General features: G+C 60.6%; 1 protein-coding gene and 1 long non-coding RNA gene across 2 annotated transcripts; one reads left to right on the plus strand and one right to left on the minus strand.

Annotated features, from left to right (window-relative positions):
- Positions 1-1,219: 1,219 nt before the first annotated feature.
- Positions 1,220-18,608, plus strand: EHD2 (EH domain containing 2). Its single transcript, XM_019425852.2, has 6 exons — positions 1,220-1,348; positions 3,350-3,814; positions 4,551-4,648; positions 9,060-9,472; positions 13,837-14,001; positions 16,734-18,608. The coding sequence occupies exons 2-6, from the start codon at positions 3,411-3,413 to the stop codon at positions 17,283-17,285; spliced, it is 1,632 nt and encodes a 543-aa protein (XP_019281397.1). The 5' UTR covers positions 1,220-1,348; positions 3,350-3,410; the 3' UTR covers positions 17,286-18,608.
- Positions 7,505-9,129, minus strand: LOC109253154 (uncharacterized). Its single transcript, XR_002074258.2, has 3 exons — positions 9,023-9,129; positions 8,008-8,753; positions 7,505-7,771 (listed from the first exon to the last, which is right to left on the minus strand). It is a non-coding gene; the product is annotated as an uncharacterized LOC109253154 (long non-coding RNA).
- Positions 18,609-19,708: the final 1,100 nt, after the last annotated feature.

Genomic DNA, 19,708 nt, shown 5'->3' on the forward strand with positions numbered 1-19,708 from the left:
TGGGGGCGATTTCCGCGGAAATTCTGGAAGGTTGGCTGCATGCGGCCCGACCGGGGATGATTAACGTTTTTGGAACACTTCAAGGGCACTGTTTCGAGCCCTTCCCCCGGGATATTTTATTTGGGCCTCCCAGAAGCCCCAGTGTGGGGATTGATCGCCCCAGCTCACGGGTGAAGAAACTGAGGCCCCGAGGGGTGCAGGAGATGGTAGGCTGGGCCGCACGCCAGGCGTTCTGGCTGCAAGCCCACGATCTTGGCCTCGGGCACAGCCAGCTTCCCGGGGAGCTGGGGGCCGGGCAGCAAGGCCTTCCCAAGAGGGCAGTGCAGGAACCAGAGCCCCCCACCCGCCGGGGGAGGAGATCAAAACTGGTCTCAGCTCCTGCAAAGTTAGCCCCCTGGGGACCACACTTCACTTGCTCCCAGATCCCAGAAGGAGCAGAAGCGGCTCGGTGGGTGCCTGTGGCGTCTCCTTTTCCACAGCCGAAGCATCTGGAAAAAGACAGAGGCCCAGAACACCTCCCTCAGGGTCCAAGACGCCCCAAAGCTCATCACTAACTCCCAGCCTTGCTGGCCTCCTTCTCCAACTGTTGTTGTTTTTAATGTAATTGTGGTCAAACATGCATAATGTGAAATTTACCACTTTAACAGTTTCTGGGTTTTTTCTTTTCTTTTTCTTTCTTTTTTTTTTCTTTTTTTTTTTTTTTTTTGCCGTGTATTTTTGAGAGACAGAGAGAGACAGAGCGTGAGCAGGGGAGGGGCAAAGAGAGAGGGAGACACAGAATCCCAAGCAGGCTCTGAGCTGTCAGGGGCAGAGGTAAGGAGGGGGGTGGGGGGGGAGGCAGAGGATCCGAAGCGGGCTCTGCACGGACAGCAGCCAGCCCCATGCGGGGCTCGAGCTCACACACCGTGCGATCACGACCTGAGCCGAGGGGGAGGCTCACCCGACCGAGCCCCCCACGTGGCCCGCTGCTGTCGTTGTTGTTGGGTCGTATTAATACCAGTATTCCCACATGAAGAGGAGGGACAGACCCGGGCGTGAGTGGCCCGGGCGTCGGAGGCGGAACGGATTTTGAGCCCAGGGTCAGAAGTCCCGCTCTGACACCCGTCCCGAGAAGCCTCCCGGCCATTCCCCCACCAGGGGGCGCCAGAGGCCGGGCTCCCGGTTTGGGGAGGGGGGGCGCCTGGTCCCGCCCCCCCCCCCGCCCCTCCCTTCTCTCCTCCCCGCTCCGGGCCCCACCCGGCTCAGACGGCTCCGGACGGGACCTCGAGCACAGGCCGCTCCCCGGGCGCCTCGGATCCCCGCGGGACCCCCCCGTCCAGCCCGGTGCAGCCGCCTGCGCGCCCCATCGGTGAGTGGCCCCCGACCGCAGCTGTCGCTTCCCAGCTCCCGCCCACGGAGCCTAGGAGCCTGACCTGGCCCCGGATGATTCCCCTGCTGCCCTAAGACCCTCGGTCCTCCCCGGAGTGTGTAACGGTGGCCCCGATGTGCCCAGTGCCACCCCTCCAAGAAGCCTCCTGGGCTCCCCGACTCCCTCCAGCTCCTTCCTTCCAGTCTGTAACAGTGCCCCCTGCCCTCCTTACCCTTCCCGGTCGTGCTCAGTGTCCCCCACTCCCAACTCGCCTCCCCACCCTCTCAGCCAGAAGAGATCCCCTCCTTAGGATCTCCCTCTAGTGCCCTCACCCACTCCTCCCTCCTGCTTCTCCAACCCATGGCCTGTCCAGCCACCCCCAAATTGTCCGTCAGACGCCTCCCTGCCTGGGACACCGCCCAGGGCCCCCTCCCTCTGCCAACATCCCAGTTCCCAGCTCCTGCCTCTCCTTTACCTCTCTGGCACTCTCTCCCTTTCTCTTTTCCTGTTTATTTATTTATCTCTTTTCCTTTGCATATCCTTGTGATTTTATGGGTTTTAACATTTTTGATGGACAGTTCATTTTGATGCTCAAATCGTCCCATCTTTGGCCAGTGGGGGGCTCCTTCAGGCTGGCCCCTGTGTCCCCGTGCCACACCTTTGGCACCCTGTGCCCCATCTTTGAGCACCTTCCCACTACCTGAGGCAGCTTCACTGATTCTTCCCTTGCCCCAGCCCTGGCAACAGCCATTTCTCCAAGGAGCCCTGTTTTTCGTGGTTTGGTTTTGTCTTGTTTTGCTTCGTTTTGCTTTTTAATGGCAAATGGTATCTGGAGACTCCAATCTGACCCAAAGCTGGTCCTGTGAAAAGATCAGTAAAATTATAAGCATCTACTGAGACCGATCCAGGAAAAAAAAGAAAAAAAAAAAAAAAGACACAAATGACTGATATCCGGCATGAAAGAGGGGGCAGCACTACAGATCCTACAGAGAATGAAAAGATAGTAAGGGAATATAGAGAACACAGTCTGGGTGCTGGGGGTGCTTGTTGCTGCTGGGTCGGTGATTCTGTCCTCCTGAGTCCTTAGACTTACGAGCGCAGGCTCTGAGGTCAGGCTGCCTGGAGTCCCAGACCGCGCACTTTCTAAGCAAGTGATTTGGGGCAAGTTATTGCTGTCTTCGTGAGCGAGCCCGCTTGGTGAGTCAGAAATGTGGGGATAACAACAGCCCTATCTCACAATGTTGTTACGAAGGTGAAACGAGTTAGAGCAGTGTCTCCAATGCAGCGATCGTAAATGTTATTATTCTTGTGATCCCCTGAGGTCTCTGTACCTGAGTGCACCCTGCCAGCTCCTCAGCCTCAGTTGTCACCCCTCCTGTGTCCAGCAACCCCCTCCACGTGTCTCACAGCTCCCAGCCTTGGCACACACCATCCTCTCCGCCTGTTTTGCACCGCATCCTTGTTTTGCATGGAAGCGAGCAGCTCAGCAGTCAGCTCAGCCAGAGTTTGCCGATCCTGTGGTCAGTTCACTGCGTCCCCCCCTCTGCTGCCACTGCCCGGCATTTCCCAGGCATCACTGACTGCTCGGTGCCACGTCCTCCCCTCAATGGGGACTCTGAGTGGGTACGGGCCGGTCTCAGTCCTGTTTCTGGATCCATAGCTCCGGACCCATGGTTTCAGTGAAAATGTGTGAATTGGTAGAAGGGAGGGAAGGGAGGAAGGAAAGAATGAACAGCGGATGAAGGCATACATTTCTTCCAGGCAGCTTCCACAGCCTTCCCTTTGTCCATCCCTCGGTCCCCATCCAATCCTGCTTCCACTGGTAACCTCTTTCTCTTCCTCCTGCCTCCCCCATGAACCATCACGTCCTGCCCTGCACCATCAGTGCTCCCTGCTGCTCCCCCTCTCCCCATTTCCCACCCACTCCACCTTCCGGCCCCCTTCCCCCTCCTCCCCCTCCACCAGGCAGCCCCCCATCAACACCCTTTCCTCTTCCCGCAGGCAACTCCCCCCGGCCCTGCACGTCTCCCTCGGCAAGCCCAGTGGGCAGTGCTCGGCCACCATGTTCAGCTGGCTGAAGCGGAGCGGGGCGCGGGGCCAGCAGCCCGAGGCCATCCGCACGGTGACCTCGTCGCTCAAGGAGCTGTACCGCACCAAACTGCTGCCCCTTGAGGAACACTATCGATTCGGGGCCTTCCACTCGCCGGCCCTGGAGGACGCCGATTTCGACGGCAAGCCCATGGTGCTGGTGGCCGGCCAGTACAGCACGGGCAAGACCAGCTTCATCCAGTACCTGCTGGAGCAGGAGGTGCCGGGCTCCCGCGTGGGGCCCGAGCCGACCACCGACTGCTTTGTGGCCGTCATGCACGGGGACACGGAGGGCACCGTGCCGGGCAACGCCCTCGTGGTTGACCCGGACAAGCCATTCCGCAAGCTCAACCCTTTTGGGAACACCTTCCTCAATAGGTAGGCACTTTGAGACGCAGGGGGGCAACTTCCTGTCCCTGGCGCCTCCGTCCCTGCCCTGCATGCGTTGCTTTCTTTTCAGCCCCAATTCCCTTCTCTCTTCCAGACCCTCCCCCCTTCCTGCCTCTGCTCTTCTGCCCCCTCTAGGGCCCATGGAGCCAGCTTGCCTGGGTCCGACTCCTTTCTAGCTGGGCGGCTCTGGGCAAATGACTTAACCTCTCTGTACCTCTCTTAGCCTCATCTGGGACATGGGGATAACCACGGTCCCCGCTCACACACGAGTACCTGGCACAAAGTAAGTGCTCAGTGAACATCAGCTCTGATTTTTTTGTTTATTTTTTTTTAATTTTTTACTGTTTACTCTCGAGAGGGAGGGAGAGAGTGGGCGTGTGAACAGGGGAGGGTCAGAGAGAGGGGGAGACACAGAATCCGGAGCGGGCTCCAGGCTCTGAGCCGGCAGCACAGAGCCCGACGCGGGGCTCGAACCCACAGACCGTGAGCTCACGACCTGAGCCGAAGTCGGACGCTCAACCGACTGAGCCACCCAGGCTCCCCTGATTTTTCTTTTTTTTTTTCTTAAGTGTTATTTATTCTCTGTCCTGATCTTCCTTTTCTCTTTCGAGATTCTTCCTGCTCTCTGCCTCATTCACCCTCTGTGGAGCCCTCGTCTGCCTTCTTCTGTGGCCTCTCCTCCTGCCTCTCCCCGCGTTGACCCCTGACTCCCCCTCTGCCTCAGGTTCATGTGTGCCCAGCTGCCCAATCAGGTCCTGGAGAGCATTAGTATCATCGACACCCCGGGCATCCTGTCAGGCACCAAACAGAGAGTGAGCCGCGGTGAGTGGGGCCGGACGGCTGAGCCTGAGGGAGGAGGCGGCCCGGCCTCTGCTGGGACATGGGCCCGTGTCAGCTGGCCCCAGCCGCCGGGCAGCAGAAGGGAGCCCATGGGAGGCTGTGATTCCTCCGTGTCTCCACACGTTGAGGGCACCGGGGAGGCGTGTGCGTGAACACGGGGGGAGCAGGGTGCAGCCCGTGTCTGGGCTGGTCGGGAGGATGGAGAGGGAGAGATCGAGAGAGACAGAGGGAGATACGCCAAGTCAGAGACAAAGATCTGAGCGCCCGGCAGCCTTACCGAGAGACAGGAGGCCCAGAGAGGAGGCAGAGGCAGGGCAGGGAGGCCCTGGGCGTGCCCCCCCCACCCCCCCGCCCCCCCCCCGCCCCTAGGCACGCTCCTGGCTTCTACGTCTGGGCCGAAGATGGGGCTGAGCAGGGGTTGGGAGGGGGAATCTGGGCACCGGCCAAGGCCCGGCCTGGAATTTATAAACAGCTGTGCAGGGGGAGCAGCGGGGGGGGTGAATTCCAGCGGGGGCCCCGGGGGAGCCGGCCCCCCACCCCAGCCCAGCCAGCTCAGCCTCTGCGCCCCCTCGCCAGCCCCCCCCCCCCCCAGTTTCTGTCCCGCGCCCGCCTGGCCTCAGGGGCCCGGGACTGGGGCAAAGGAGGCCGCCTTGTGGGGCAGAGGGGACGGGAGGCTGGGCTGCGGGGCAGGGCGAGGGCGAGGAGGGTTACGGCGTCCCTGGCCGCTGCCCAGCGGGCGCGCGTCCCCTTGGGAAAGAGGCAGGGGGCAGCTGCAGAACCGATCAGAGGGCGGGCTGGCAGCCAGCCTGAGGGGGGAGGCAAGAGGCTGGGCTGAGGGTTCCTGGGGCGCTGCCTCCTGGGGCTGGGCCTGGGAGAGAGGGAGGGGTGCCGGGTGGGGGCTGAAGGCTGTGGGGAGGAGAGAGTAGGGGTGTCCTTCCCTGGCAGGGTGGGTAGAGGAAGAGGAGGTCTGTCTGTATGGGTGTGTGTGTGTGGGGGGGGGGTGTCTGGGAGTCTGTGCCTCTGATTGTAGCTGGATGTGACTTCGTGGGGCACATTGGCGGGAAACGTGTATATAATATCCGGGGACACACATGTGTGTGACCGTAGCATCGTGGAGACTCTGGTGGGGGGTTCGAATCCGGGCTCTGATATTTGTAATTGTTTTTAAGTTTATTTACTTATTTTGAGAGAGAGAGAGAGAGAGAGAGAGAGCGAGCACAAGCGGGGGAGGGGCAGAGACAGCGGGAGGGAGACAGAGTCCCAAGCGGCCTGGGTACTGTGAGCGCAGAGCCTGATGGCGGGGCTCGAACCCCCGAACCTTGAGATCATGACCCGAGCTGAAACCAAGAGTCTGCCGCTCCGTTGACTGAGCCACCCAGGCGCCCTGGGGCTTTGCTGGTTTTAGCCCGCGCCCTCGGGGCAAGCCACTTAACCGCTCCCTGCCTCAGTCTCCCCATCTGTAAAATGGGAATGATAAGAGTATCAGCCTCCCTAAGCTGCACAGGGGGTTAAAATTAAGGGTCAGACCCTGCCAGGAACTTCGGTGTGTGCACGCAGTAGGCGCCATGGGCGTGCTGAGCACGGTGTACCTGCGTTGAGGGCCATAGCCGGCCGGACACCCCCGGGTGCTCTCTGCCACGTCTCTTGTTCCCACGCTGACTCAGTCTCCCTCCCTCCCTCCCGCTCCGCATGAGACACACTTTCCAAATCCTAGCCTGTGTGTGTGTGTGTGTGTGTGTGTGTGTGTGTGTGTAGCCACTGGGGACGGAGGGAGCCCCAGACGCCGTCCCTCTGGTTACCAGGCCCTTCCTCCCCCCCAAACAGTGTCGCCCCCCGCCCCCGCCCCCGACCCGGTCCAGTCCCCAGGGGCCACAGGGGACCTGCTTCCTCCTTGGAGCGCCCAACACCAGCCCCTCGGGGGAGCACAGGGACCCGTGCGGGCTCCTGCTCTGTGCCCCCTCCCTGCATGTCCTGAGTAAATCCCGCCACGCCTCCGTGCCTCAGTTTCCTCCTCCGGAACATGGGGATCATAGGAGTGCCTGTCTCCCGAGGTTGTTTTGAAGACTCAAGGAGTCGAATCAGGGGGAGGATGAAGTGACGTCAGGGGACTCAGCGGCGGCTCCCTTCTCCTCCAGTTAACTCCTTCCTCGTCCCCCAGGTCGCCGTTGGGTCCCCTCCTCCGAGAAGCCCTCTCTGACCACCCCCCCCCCCCAGGCTGGGTCAGGTGCTCGCCGCTGGGCTCCCCCAGCCCATCCTGACCACTCTGGGCCTGTCCTCGGTGGACCATGAACCCGATGAGAACAGGACTGGCACTGCCCTGGGGTGGTTCCTAAATGACACACCCACGGCGTCCTGTGTGCGTCCCAACTAAGACTCCTCGAGCACTTGCCATGTTCCCAGGCTGTTGGTTTTTTTTTTTTTTTTTTACCCGTTTAATCGAGGTGTAGTTTACATGCCTGAAGCTACTTCTTTGAAACAGGCACTGTTTTAGGCTCTTATTTTTAATTGAAAAAAAAAATTGTAACGTTTATTTATTTGGGGGAGAGAGAGAGAGAGAGACAGAGCACAAGCAGGGGAGGGGTAGAAAAAGAGGGAGACACTGAAGGAGGCTCCAGGCTCTGAGCTGTCAGCCCAGGGCCCGACATGCGGCTCGAACCCACAGATCACGACCTGAGCTGAAGTCAGACGCTTAACCGACTGAGCCACCCAGGTGCCCCTTGATTTTCTATTTTTTAAAAGATTTATTTTTTTTATTTAGAGAGAGAGTGTGCACAAGCAGGGGAAGGGGAGAGAGAGAGAGAGAGAGAGAGAGAGAGAGAGAGAGAATCCGAAGCAGGCTCCACAATGTCAGCACAGAGCCCCAAGCGGGACCCGATCTCACGAACCATAAGATCATTACCTGAGCTGAATTCAAGAGTCGGACACTTAACTGACTGAACCACCCAGGTGCCCCCCCCCTTTTTTTTGAGAGAGAGAGAGAGTGAGGGAGGGGCAGAGGGAAAGGGAGAGAGAGAGAGATCAGCACGGGAGCCCACACTGGAGCTTGATCCCATGACCCTGGGCTCATGACCTGAGCCCAGATCAAGAATCAGATGCTAGGGGCGCCTGGGTGGCTCAGTCGGTTGAGTGGCCGACTGATCAAGTCATGATCTCACGGTTCGTGGGTTCGAGCCCCTCGTCGGGCTCTGTGCTGACAGCTCGGAGCCTGGAGCCCGTTTCAGATTCTGTGTCTCCCTCTCTCTCTGCCCCTCCCCCGTTCATGCTCTGTCTCTCCCTGTCTCAAAAATAAATAAACGTTAAAAAAAAATTAAAAAAAAAAAAGAATCAGATGCGCAACGGACTGAGCCACCCAGGCGCCCCTTCGGCTCTTTATGTATATTGGCTCGTTTCTATTCCCTTGTCCTCACCACAGCCCGACAGGTGATGTTCCCTCACGACTTCCATTTCACAGAAGAGGGAACGCAAGTTCAGAGAGGTTTCCTACTCGCTTAAGGTCACACAGCTGGGGGTGGGGTGGGGGGCAGGGTCGGGATTCAAACCCAGGTCTTCCTGGCTGCCACGTCAGGGGGTCGCCAACACTCCTCTCTGCTCTCCTGAGCATCGCTGTTTGAGTGAACAAGCGAGCAGCAGAATGAACAGTGGGAACGAACGAGTGAATGAGGAAGGAAGGAAGGAAGGAAGGAAGGAAGGAAAGAAGGGAGCGGAGGAAGGAAGGAAGGAATACAGGAACCAGTTGTCGAGCCAGATACTGCACGAAAGGCAAGGACTTGTCTCTGTGTTCTCTGTGGCATCCCTGGTGCCCAGGATAGAGCCTGGCACACAGAAGAGCTGTAAATACTGTTTACACTACAGAGATGTAAATACTGTTAAATAAACTCAAAATATTTACCATCTGTTCTGGCAAAAGCATAGCCAGAGCCAACGTGAACTCTTTGGGGGCTGGATTGTGGGGAGATCCAGAAGTCCTAGGACGGGGCTGGGGTGATGGTGGCACTTGGGAGACTCGCGGAGGCGGGGGGTCATAGACGCACGGAGAGTCTGTTAAGAAACACTTCAGTATTTTGACAACCTGTACGTCTGGATCGGCCTGAGGAATGAATGAAAAGGGGGTAGGTGATCAGTCCTCTGTAGCCAGATGGCCCGAGGGGCCGGGGGCTGGGGCCAGAGTGATGGAGAAATTCCGGGGGCTGGGGGGGGGGGCCAGAGGAGCGGGATGCACTTGGGGGCCTGGGCGGTTTCTCAGAGAAGGGTTTTTGAAAGTCAACAACCTGAACGTCCGTACAGTCCGCTATCAATCCAAAGGCGCGGATGCTTCAGAAAGGCTGGAGGGCAGGGGAGGCGGCGGGAGGGGCTGACCTCTGCCCTTCACGCCCATTGTGCTCCGTACCCCCAGGCTACGACTTCCCGGCGGTGCTGCGCTGGTTCGCGGAGCGCGTGGACCTCATCATCCTGCTCTTCGACGCGCACAAGCTGGAGATCTCGGACGAGTTCTCGGAGGCCATCGGCGCCCTCCGGGGCCACGAGGACAAGATCCGCGTGGTGCTCAACAAGGCGGACATGGTGGAGACACAGCAGCTGATGCGCGTCTACGGGGCGCTCATGTGGGCGCTGGGCAAGGTGGTGGGCACGCCCGAGGTGCTGCGCGTCTACATCGGCTCCTTCTGGTCCCAGCCCCTCCTGGTGCCCGACAACCGGCGCCTCTTCGAGTTGGAGGAGCAGGATCTGTTCCGGGACATCCAGGGCCTGCCGCGCCACGCCGCCCTGCGCAAGCTCAACGACCTGGTGAAGAGGGCCCGGCTGGTGCGGGTGAGCCGCGCTGCGGGGGGACTGGGGGGTGGGGGGGTGGGAAGCGGTGGCCGGAGGCGGGGACGGCCCTGGTCCCGCCTCCCCGTCCGGGCCGCTTGGCTTCTCGGCTCTCCGATTGGTTAGTTCTCTGGTCTAACAGATTCCTCCAGGCTGGGTCATTGTGGCACAAGGTGGCGTGCCCCCCCCCCCCCCCCCCCAGTGGTCCACAGCCTCTCCACCCACCTCCACGCTGCTTTTCCTCTCCGCCCTCCTCTTGCGCTCCCTTCCCCGTCATTCGTGGCACTTCACTTCACGCGGTCCTCCTGGCTCTGACCTCAGGGCCTTTGCACCTACCGAGAACCTACCGTTCTCGCTTCCTGGAAAGCCCCCCCCCCCCCCCCCCCACTCCTCGCCCCTCTCCTACCTGGCTGTCCGCTTGGCGCGCTCCTCACCTCCAACCAGACTGTGCTTAACCTGCTCAGGAAAGCTGCCTTGCCCGCCCTCCGTTTGTAGAACTCTCCCGCGCCCGTCTTGCTTGAAGCCTCGCTGTAGTTTTCTTCACGGCGGTCATGACTGCCTTGCGTTCTGCGTGCTTCGGAGTTTCCGGGTTCACTGGCTGCCTCCGCCTGCATTTAAGCCCCACAGAATCAGAGGTGTCTGAATTTGTTCACCGCCGTGTCCCCAGCGCCTGGAACAGAGTTGGTGCTCAGTCCATACTTACTGAACAGAGGGCATTTGAACAGACACTCTTCTTCAACCACACCCCCCTGTGCCTGGCCCTGTGTTGGGCGGTACTGAGGATCCGAAGCAGTTCAGGGGAGGAGACAGCCCCAGCCGCAGACAGTGATGACGCAGCCATCCTGGGGAGCTGGGGGGAAGGGGGGGGGCAGGGGCAGGGGGCTTCTTGGAGGAGAGGGCGTCTGAGCTGCAAACCGGAGGGTGAGGAGGGGAATTCTAGATAGTGGGACCAGCGAGTGCCTGGACCGGAGATCAGCACATGGCCAGTTCAAGAGAGAGGGAAGATGGCAGTGTTGCACCCGGTGTAGACAGCGCAAGGAACTGAATCCGAGGCTGGGGAGGTGGGTGGGAGTCAGCCCACCCAGGGCTGTGGCCTAGAAGCTGCGCGGCGTCCTGGCGAGTGTGGGGGGGTGCTGGGGAGCCATGGAAGTGTTCGGAGCACAGGAGGGACGGAGTCCTACTCGGGCTGCCTTCTAGCGGGTGGATTCAAGGGCCGTGAGACTGGGGCCAGAGACCAGGAAGGAGGCTGGGGACCGAGGAACGGGGAGGAGGCTGGATCAGAACAGGGCCTTGGGGAGGGGGAGGAGAGCACTGGTTTGAGAGCGATCTGGGAGGCCAAATGGAACATTCTTAGGGGAGGCTGCCAGGGAGGAGGTGGGGCAGGAAGCTGGGCAGGCAGGGAGGCCTGGGAGGTTGTGAGAGGTGGAGAGCCCGAGGTGGTGGTTTCAGGAGCAGCAGAGAGGGGGTGAGTCAGGGCCCCCACCCCCACCCCCACCCCAGGAATCCTCCTTGGGAGGGCGTGGCCCAGCCGGTGCCTCCAAGCCTCCGGGACCCACCTTTCCCTCCTCCCCCATCCGGGCCCTGGACTGTCTCTGGGTCCCTGTCCCTGCCTCCTCTCTCTGTCCTTCTCTCCCCCCCCGCCCTCTTTCTAGCTCTCCCTCTCCGTCCTCCTCCGCCTCTCTCTCGGTCCCCGCCCTGCTTCGCCCTCCTGCCCCACGGACCCCTGTCCCCGGGGCCCCTCGGGGAAGCGGACGGGACAGCGGCGGGGAGCCGGGGCCCAGGACCGTGGGACAGAGGGGCGGGGTCGGGCCGGACACCTGGTGCCCCCGCCAGGCGGGGGGGGGGGGGGGGGCGGCTCCGGAAACCCGGACAAACCCCGGAGCCCGGGACCCGCGCCCCGGCCCAGCCCGCCCTCCCACCTTATCTCTTCCTGGCACCTTCCCCCGCTTCCTCTCTGGAAAAGCCATCAGCGCCCTCCCGCCTTGCCTCTTCTGGGTCCCCGAGGAGCCGCCCTCGGCCCCGCCCCCTCGCCCCATTGGCCCGCCCTCGAAGGCCCCGCCCACCCGCTTGACCACACCCCCGCCCTGATTGGCCCCCTCGGACCCACGGCCCTCTCCTCCGCTTTCCTCCCGCGGAGCCGTCTGTGGCTCCCCAGTGCCGCTCACGCAGGGTCCCCCAGTGACCAAGCCTCGCCAGCCCCCCCTCTACGCCGCGTCCCCCACTCCTTCCCCGTGTCCGATGCCGCCAGACTGGGTCCGGCCATCAGACGACAGCCCACACCGTTTACCTCTCCACGCGCTTCCCCCCGAACAGCACGGGGCCTTTCTGGACTCCGGGCAACTACCCCTCGGTGCCTCGGTTTCCCCGTCTGTATCGTATAGAGTCACCTGGCTCTGCCCTTTGGTGGAAGCGATCGCTGCTCGAAGGGGCGATTTCCCTGTTCTGATACCGGAGGCCGAGATCTTGGGAGGGTCTGATTCTAAAGAGCCCAAGGGGCCCTGAGCCTTCTTCCCAAGCTTCTCTGCGGCGACTCAGTGACGTTCGTTCGACAGCCAGCCACCGAGCACCTACAACGTGCTTCCGCACTTTTCCAGGCCCCCCGGGGTTACAGCACCAGATGGGGTTACATCTGGATCAACCAGATGATGCTTTGTTGTAAAGATGTTTTCTTGTAAGAATCACGTCTCGGTGGGGATGTGGATCTTAAACAAATGAGCCGATAGTAGCTTATGCGATAAGGACCGCGGAGGAAAATGAAGCAGAGGAAAGGAGATTGGTGAGGGACTGGTTTTAGGGAGGTCAGGGAGGGCCTCCCTGAGGAGGTGCTGCTGAGCAGAGACCCGAATGAAGGAGGGAAAGAGTGGAGGTGTGGGGGAGGCCCTACCGGGAAGAGGCACCCGTAAGTGCAAAGGCCCTGGGGCAGGAACGGGCTTGAACAAGGAGCCCGGGGTGGCTGGAGGAGGCAGAGTGGTGGAGGTCATGAGGATTCAGAGCCAGCCAGGGGCCGCCAAAATTGTTAGCATTCTAAACCTATGATTCATGAAGAGAGCTTGAAAACCAGTGTTTTGCGTTGAACGGTTGAGACCATCTCATGGCAGAGCATTTAAGCTCAGTTAAACGTGTCCCCTCCCGTCCCTGATCCCACCCATCAGCTCCCAGGGCATCTTCCCTGGAGGCAGCCCCCCGTGAGGAGTCACTTGTGTCTTTTTTCCAGATGTCTTCTATTTTTATTTAAGCATTTGCAGTTAATTACTGAGCTTCCTGTTAAAAACTGGGAATGTTCATTCATCTGCCCTCCTTGTTTGTTTTTTGATAACTTACGAGATTGGAGATCAGAAGGTTCCCAAGTTCATTGCTTTCCTCCACAAGTATTTCTTGAGTGCTTTCTGTGCACGTTGTTGTGCCCGTGCTGGGGACAGAGGGAATGGATAAGGCCCCAGCCCTCCTGGAACTCACATTCTGATGGTAGGAGACAGAGTAAGCAAACCACCAGATAAGCAAAATAACGATAAGGTGCAATAAACATTGCGGGGGGGGGGGGAGGGGGGAGTGAAGTTAGAAAAGAATTGGATGGTGGTAGTTGGGGCACCTGCTACTCATCAGATGGCCTCTGGGAGGAGGGTGGCATCGAAAGGAAGTTGAGGGACCCAGCTTGGGGAGATCGGGGCAGAGTTGCAGGCAGAGCGCGGCATGTGCAAAGGCCCTGTGGTCAGGGAAAGATTGGCATGCTGGTACAAGGAAGGCCGGTGAGGAAACTGACACAGTGAGTTGGTCAGGGGCGGGGAGAGGATGTCGGATGAAACACCAGCGGCCAAAATCATGGAGAGCAGTGGTTCTCAAAGCTTTCCGTCACAGGAGCTCATGACACTCTTAAAAATGACTGAGGGCCCCAAAGAGTTTGTAGGCACAGGGGCTGCCTGGAGAAGGGACTGTAGGGGCAGGAGAAGCCGGAAGGCCAGGGGGGTGCCTGCTGTGTCTCCGCGGGGGAGAGATGCCGACAGGTGCCATGGGGGCGGTGGCACCCGAGGTGGAGAGACGTAGTGAAAGCAGAGGGGACGGACGCAGGAGGCAAGAGCTCGTGAACCGGAAGCTCTGGGGACGCCTGGGTGGCCCCGTCACTTGAGCGTCCGACTCGCGATTTCGGTTCAGGTCGTGATCTCACGGTGCGTGAGTTCGAGCCCCGCATCGGGCTCTGCGCTGGCAGTGTGGAGCCTGCTTGGGATTCTCTCTCTCCCTCTCTCTCTCTCTCTCTCTGCCCCTCCCAGCTCTCCCTCTCTCAAAATAAATAAATAATGTTAAAAAAAATAAAGAAAGAAGCTGTAGGTCGGGGGCCCGGCGGGGCTCAGGCAGGCACTCGTTTCCCGCAGGTACATGCGTACATCATCAGCTACTTGAAGAAGGAGATGCCCTCCGTGTTTGGCAAGGAGAACAAGAAGAAGCAGTTAATCCTCAAGTTGCCCGTCATCTTTGCGAAGATTCAGCTGGAGCATCACATATCGCCCGGCGACTTTCCCGACTGCCAGAAAATGCAGGTGGGAGGTCGCCCAGGAGGGGGGCAGAAGGGGGCAGCTTTTGGCTTCCGGGGTGGGGGCCTCGAAAACCGGAGGGATGGAGGGCGTGGTTCCGTAAGAGCGTGGTTTTGTGCGTTAGGACGAGAGAAGAGAAATCCCCAAATAACCGGTGTAGTTAGGGTGGAAGTTGACTTCTCTCCGTAAAGCCCTAGAAGGTGGCCCAGGGCTGGTTTGGTGCTTTACAGAGCCGGGGACCCTGTCCCCTTCTTAGTTGTCCTCCATGTCTGGCTTCCGGTTCCAAGAACCCCACCTGGTACAGAATGGCTGTGGAAACTCCAGCCATTTCATCTGCATTCCAGTCAGCAAGAAGAGGTGAGGGAGAAGGGAGGGAAAGATAATGATACAGTCTCTCTCTCTCTCTTTTCTTTTTAAGATTTTATTTTTAAGTAGCCTCTGCACCCAGTGTGGGGCTTGACCTCAACCCCAAGAGCGATCAAGAGTCACATGCTGTATCGAGGGAGCCAGCCAGGCACCCCTACACTCTCTTTAAGGATTTTTTTCTAGAACAGTGCCATCCAATAGCACCTTCTACCATGTTGGAAATGTTCTACGTTGTGCCGTCCAATATGGTCGCTGCTGGCCCCATTGAAACTGAAAGTTTAGGTTTTCTTTAATTTTAACTAATTTAATATTCTTTAATGTTTATTTTGAGAGAGAGAGAGAGCGAGAGCGTAAAGAGGGAGGGAGACACAGAATGTAAAGCAAGTGCCGGGCTGTCGGCACAGAGCCCAACGCGGGGCTCGAACTCACGCACCGCGAGGTCATGACCTGAGTCGAAGTCGGGCGCTTCACCGACTGAGCCACCCAGGCGCCCCTAAATTTATTTCTTTGTTTTTTATTTAGAGAGAGAGAGAGGGAGAGCGAATCCTAAGCAGGCTCTACGCTGAGCCACCCATGCACCCCGCCCCCCACCCCGGGGCCCCTTAACTAGTTTAAATTTAAATAAGCAGAGGTAACCACCGTCTTTTGGAAAAGGCGATTCTAGGGTTGTGGATGCAACGCGTGCTGGTATCCAATTGGCCAGAACTTAGTCATGTGACCACAGCTGGCTGCAAGCTGGGAAATGTAGTCTTTCCTCTAGGGGGCCTGCTGCCCAAGGGACGCCAGTACTGAGGAAGAAGGGGCAAATGAATACTGGGGCTCCCCGGGCATGTCCAGGCCTAGGATTAACCAGCGTTGGGGAGATCCCTGGGTCCGGGTGCCAGTGCCCTGGGGTGGATGATGAACTGCTGATGAACCTGGGGACAGAGGTCCGGGCTCAGGCCTGGAGGTGGGGACTAGCTCACCCCGCCCCCTTCCCCTGGCCCGGCCGGAGCCTCTGTCTGGAGACCGCAAGAGGCTGATACTCCAAGCCCGGGTCCTTTGGGTCGGAGATGTTTGCTCACCCAAGCCCCTGAGGGATCGCGGTGCAGGGCATTTCGTTCTGGCCGCTTGCAACCTCCGAGAGTCTGGGCAAGTCCCCTTTTCTGAGCCTCGGTTTCTTCCACTGGAAAATGGGCACGGTGACAGCACTTACCTATTGCTGGGGCTGCTGAACCGGCCGGTGCTTGTAGCCCCCTGGGTACAGCGTGTGGTGGGGAGTTTGGGCTACATCGAGGTCTCGACTGACCTCAGCGCTGCTGATATTGGGGGCCAGAGCGTTCGTGGTCGGGGGTGTCCCGTGCATCCTCCGGGCCCCTGCTTACTGCACGTCAGTAGCAACCCCCCGCCACCCCCAGCTGTAACGATCAAAAACGTCTCTGGATCTTGCCAACTGTCCGCGGGGCAAGGGCAACGTCACCCCTGGCTGAGAACCAGAACCGCTGGGCTAGATGCACAGCAGCTGTTAGTTATGTTAGCGTGTCTTGAACACCTTATCCAGATGAATCGATTCCCCAAATGAGGGGAGTGCTAATGTTAGGGTTCCGTTTTTACAAATCTGGAAACCGAGGCCCGGAGGGGTGGAGGCACTCGCCCGAGGACACACAGCTCCTAAGGGGCAGAGCCGGGTTGGAACCTGGGCCTCCTGGCCCTGGGGCCCGGGCCCCTACCCCTCTATGTCCAGATCAGCGGGCCTCTCCACCTTGGCTCCGGAAATGATGGTGGTGCCATGAAATGGATTGGTCTTTGCTGCGACTCTCCTGGTGCAGGTGACTTCGAGCTACCACGTGGGAAGGAGCAGGACCGCAAATCCACCCCCACGGCTGCTGTAGCACACGCTGACTTCTTGGGGGAGGAGGGGGTCCCAGGACCTCCCAGCGATCTGGCCACCTCGGACCTAACCTCCGAACTTGGCAGCGAGTTTCTGAGAAGCGGGTTAACAGAGCCAAGCGAGCAGTGAAAACTGAATTTTCTTAGCTTGCAGAACAGTGGGGGTGCTGGGTGGCTGGAGGTAGGGGTGCCACGGACGGTGGGCAGACCCAGGGGTGTGCTGAGTCATCGGAGGGGCCCCCAGCACCCCCTACCGTCCAGTGATTCTGGGGGTACACCTGACACGGGGAGGGGGGGAGGGCCTCCGGGCCCCCGCTGCCCAAGTGTCTTCCGAGGGGTGGGTGCCCTAGTGGAACCCGTGGCACAGGTATCTGAATTCTTATGCAGCATCCACTTGAGCTGCCCAAGCGTCCTGGTGACAGGTGGGGCTGGGGACCCGGGAGGATGATGTCCCCTGACTTCCCAGTATCGCCCCCCCCCCATCTCTCCTCTTCCCCCGACAGGAGCTGCTGATGGCTCACGACTTCACCAAATTCCACTCGTTGAAGCCGAAGCTGCTGGAGGCGCTTGACGAGATGCTGACCCACGACATCGCTAAGCTCATGCCCCTGCTGCGGCAGGAGGAGCTGGAGAACACCGAGGTGGGCGTGCAGGGCGGCGCTTTCGAGGGCACCCACATGGGCCCGTTCGTGGAGCGGGGGCCCGATGAGGCCCTGGAGGACGGCGAGGAGGGCTCGGACGACGAGGCCGAGTGGGTGGTGACCAAGGACAAGTCCAAGTACGACGAGATCTTCTACAACCTGGTGCCGGCCGATGGCAAGCTGAGCGGCACCAAGGCCAAGACCTGGATGGTGGGCACCAAGCTCCCCAACTCGGTGCTGGGGCGCATCTGGAAGCTGAGCGACGTCGACCGGGACGGCATGCTGGATGACGAGGAGTTCGCCCTGGCCAGCCACCTCATCGAGGCCAAGCTGGAGGGCCACGGGCTGCCCGCCAACCTGCCCCGTCGCCTGGTGCCGCCCTCCAAGCGACGTCACAAGGGCTCTGCAGAGTGAGCCGGCCACTGCCTGCAGGCCCTCCCTCCCACTCGCCCTGCTGTGGCTCCCCAGCTCCAGCTGGCTGCACGCACGCCCCCGCCCCAGCCTGCCACACGCGCTGCCTGCCCGCCCTCCCAGCCGTAAGGTTGGGGGTCTCTCCACCCGCCACCGCCGGACCGTGGGGACCAGGGGAGGGGCAAGGCTTCCCTGCCCGGCCTTTGCACTGCTACCCTCGCCTACACTTAGGCACATCACACCGACCTTAACACACGCACACAGACACACACAGGCATCGATTCGATCGTGGGCCATTCAAGTATTTATTGAGCACCTACTATGTTTGAAGGCACAGAGCTTCCTCCAGGCCCTGGGGGTTACAGCAGAGAGCAGAACACATGATCTGCCCTCGGCGGGGGGGGCTGACGTTCTCAGGACAGAGCACCTGCACTGCGACACAGACACACACACGAGGCCCTAACCAGTCTGATCCCCGATTCTGGGCAGGAATCCTCGCCTCTCTCCATAGTTCCGTGGCCATTTGTTCCAAATAACCAAGGGAAAGTCCCCCCCTGGCCCCACTTCTTGACATCCAGACAAGGACAGCCCCCCGCCCCCCCACTCTATGATGTTCTCAGGCCTTGGGACCACGGGGAGTGCGGAGCGGGAGACCCAACCTCCTTCCTCAGATGGACCCCTCTTCAGCCCCTACCCCCCCGGTTCTAGCCACACCCCTTGCTTTAATAAGAATTCTTAGGCCACCGAAGAGCCCCTTGGATCCTGGCTTCACCCGTACCGTGCCCCCTTCGAGGTCTTTTTGTCCTGGGCCCACCTGCCCTGGTTTGAAAACTCAGCCGCCCACCCCCTCCCCCAAGCTCCCCGCGGCTGGTGGCCTGAATTTTAGGGTGACGGGGGGTGAGGGGGGGCTGCCCTCTCTGCCATCAGCCCGTATTTAAGTAGAGCCCCTACCAGATATAAAGGCCCCGGGGCTTTATTTTAGTCCCCGTTTCAAAGGGGGTGCGTGGGGGAGGGGGAGGGGCTCTTGGTGCTACAACCCTCCCTCCTCTTCCTTAAAAGGGCCGCTCCCGTCCCGCCTCCCCCCCCCCCCCCCACCTCCACCTTTCCGTGTCTTCACCTCAGACTAGTGCTTGGCCCTGGTGGGGGGACCCCACGGGAAAGATGGGTTAGGGTGACCTAGGTGGGGACGATGCCCCCCTCCAGGGTGCTCGCTGGGATTCCCCCCCCCCCCCATTGCCCGTCCCCCGCCCCATGCCTGGGAGGGGCCCGGGAACCGAACAGCAAACGGCGTCCCCACAGAGCGAATAAAGTCAAGGCTTCTTTCCACGTGGGAGTCAGGCTGTCTTGGGACGGGTTGTGTGTGGGGGGGAAGGGGGGGATCGCTCTCCCCCCACTCCGAGCCCCGGGGAAGGAAAGCCCTGGGTGGGACTTGAGCGGGGGGTGGGGGTGTCCCCTCCAAGGTCTCAGGGGCGGGGCGGGGCGGGGCGGGAGGAGGCCGTGACTCAACTCAGCGGAGCCTGATGACTCAGGTCCCGGGCTGGGGGCCAGACCAACATATTTTCCGAAGAAAAGTGACTGTGGGGCCCTCCCTCCGGGACATCCCTCCCTCCCACCTCCCGCCGCGGGGGCCTGGGAACCAAGCCCCGGGGCGTGGGGCTGTGTGCGCGGGGGCTTGGGCACCTCGGGGCCTCCGCCCCGAGCGCCGGCGCGCAGAGCCTGGTACGCCCCTCGCGTCACGTAACGCCAGGGACACACGGGCTCCCGGAGGAGAGGCGGGGACGCTGCCCCCAAAGACCAGCCTGTGCGCGCCCGCGCGCGCCCGCGCGCTCACGCCCGGGGGACTTGGCCTTGGCTCCGCCGCAGACCCCGCGGGCTGAACCCCCGACGCACGCCCAGACCACACCCACGGCGCCCGGGACACGCTGGCCGCGCGCTCCTCCCGCCCACGCGCGCTCGCCCCGCTTTCGCGGCCCCCCAGCGCCCCCTGGCGGCCACACGGGAGCTGCGCGGGCTGCGCGCGGAGACCCCTGTGCGAGGCCGGCGGGCGGTCCCGGGCGCAGAGGCTCAGGGCCCCGGGCAGGTCACCCTGCCAACGCCCAGCGCAAGGATCCAGCTGGACGCCCTCCCTCTCTGTCCCTTCTTCCTTTTCCATTCCCGAACGGCCCGTGTGAGGCTCTGAATCCCGAGGAACGGTTGCCAGCGCCCAAGGGCCTCCGAGCTTCCTTCCTTGTTTGTAAACAGCAAAGATCAGTTGATGCTAAGACGAGGTCCCAGGGGGCGAGGCAGTAACAGTAGCTAACGTTTAGACGTTTAGACGCCAGGCGTGCGTTTAATGATCTCGTTTCGCCTCCTGAACAATTTATAAGGCAGATGTACCGTTATCCCTATTTCACAGATGAGGAAAGTGAGGCACAGCTAAGCAGCTT

Source organism: Panthera pardus, unplaced genomic scaffold (assembly GCF_024362965.1).
Source record: "Panthera pardus isolate Hobbes unplaced genomic scaffold, ASM2436296v1 HiC_scaffold_18, whole genome shotgun sequence".
NCBI lineage: Eukaryota > Metazoa > Chordata > Mammalia > Carnivora > Felidae > Panthera > Panthera pardus.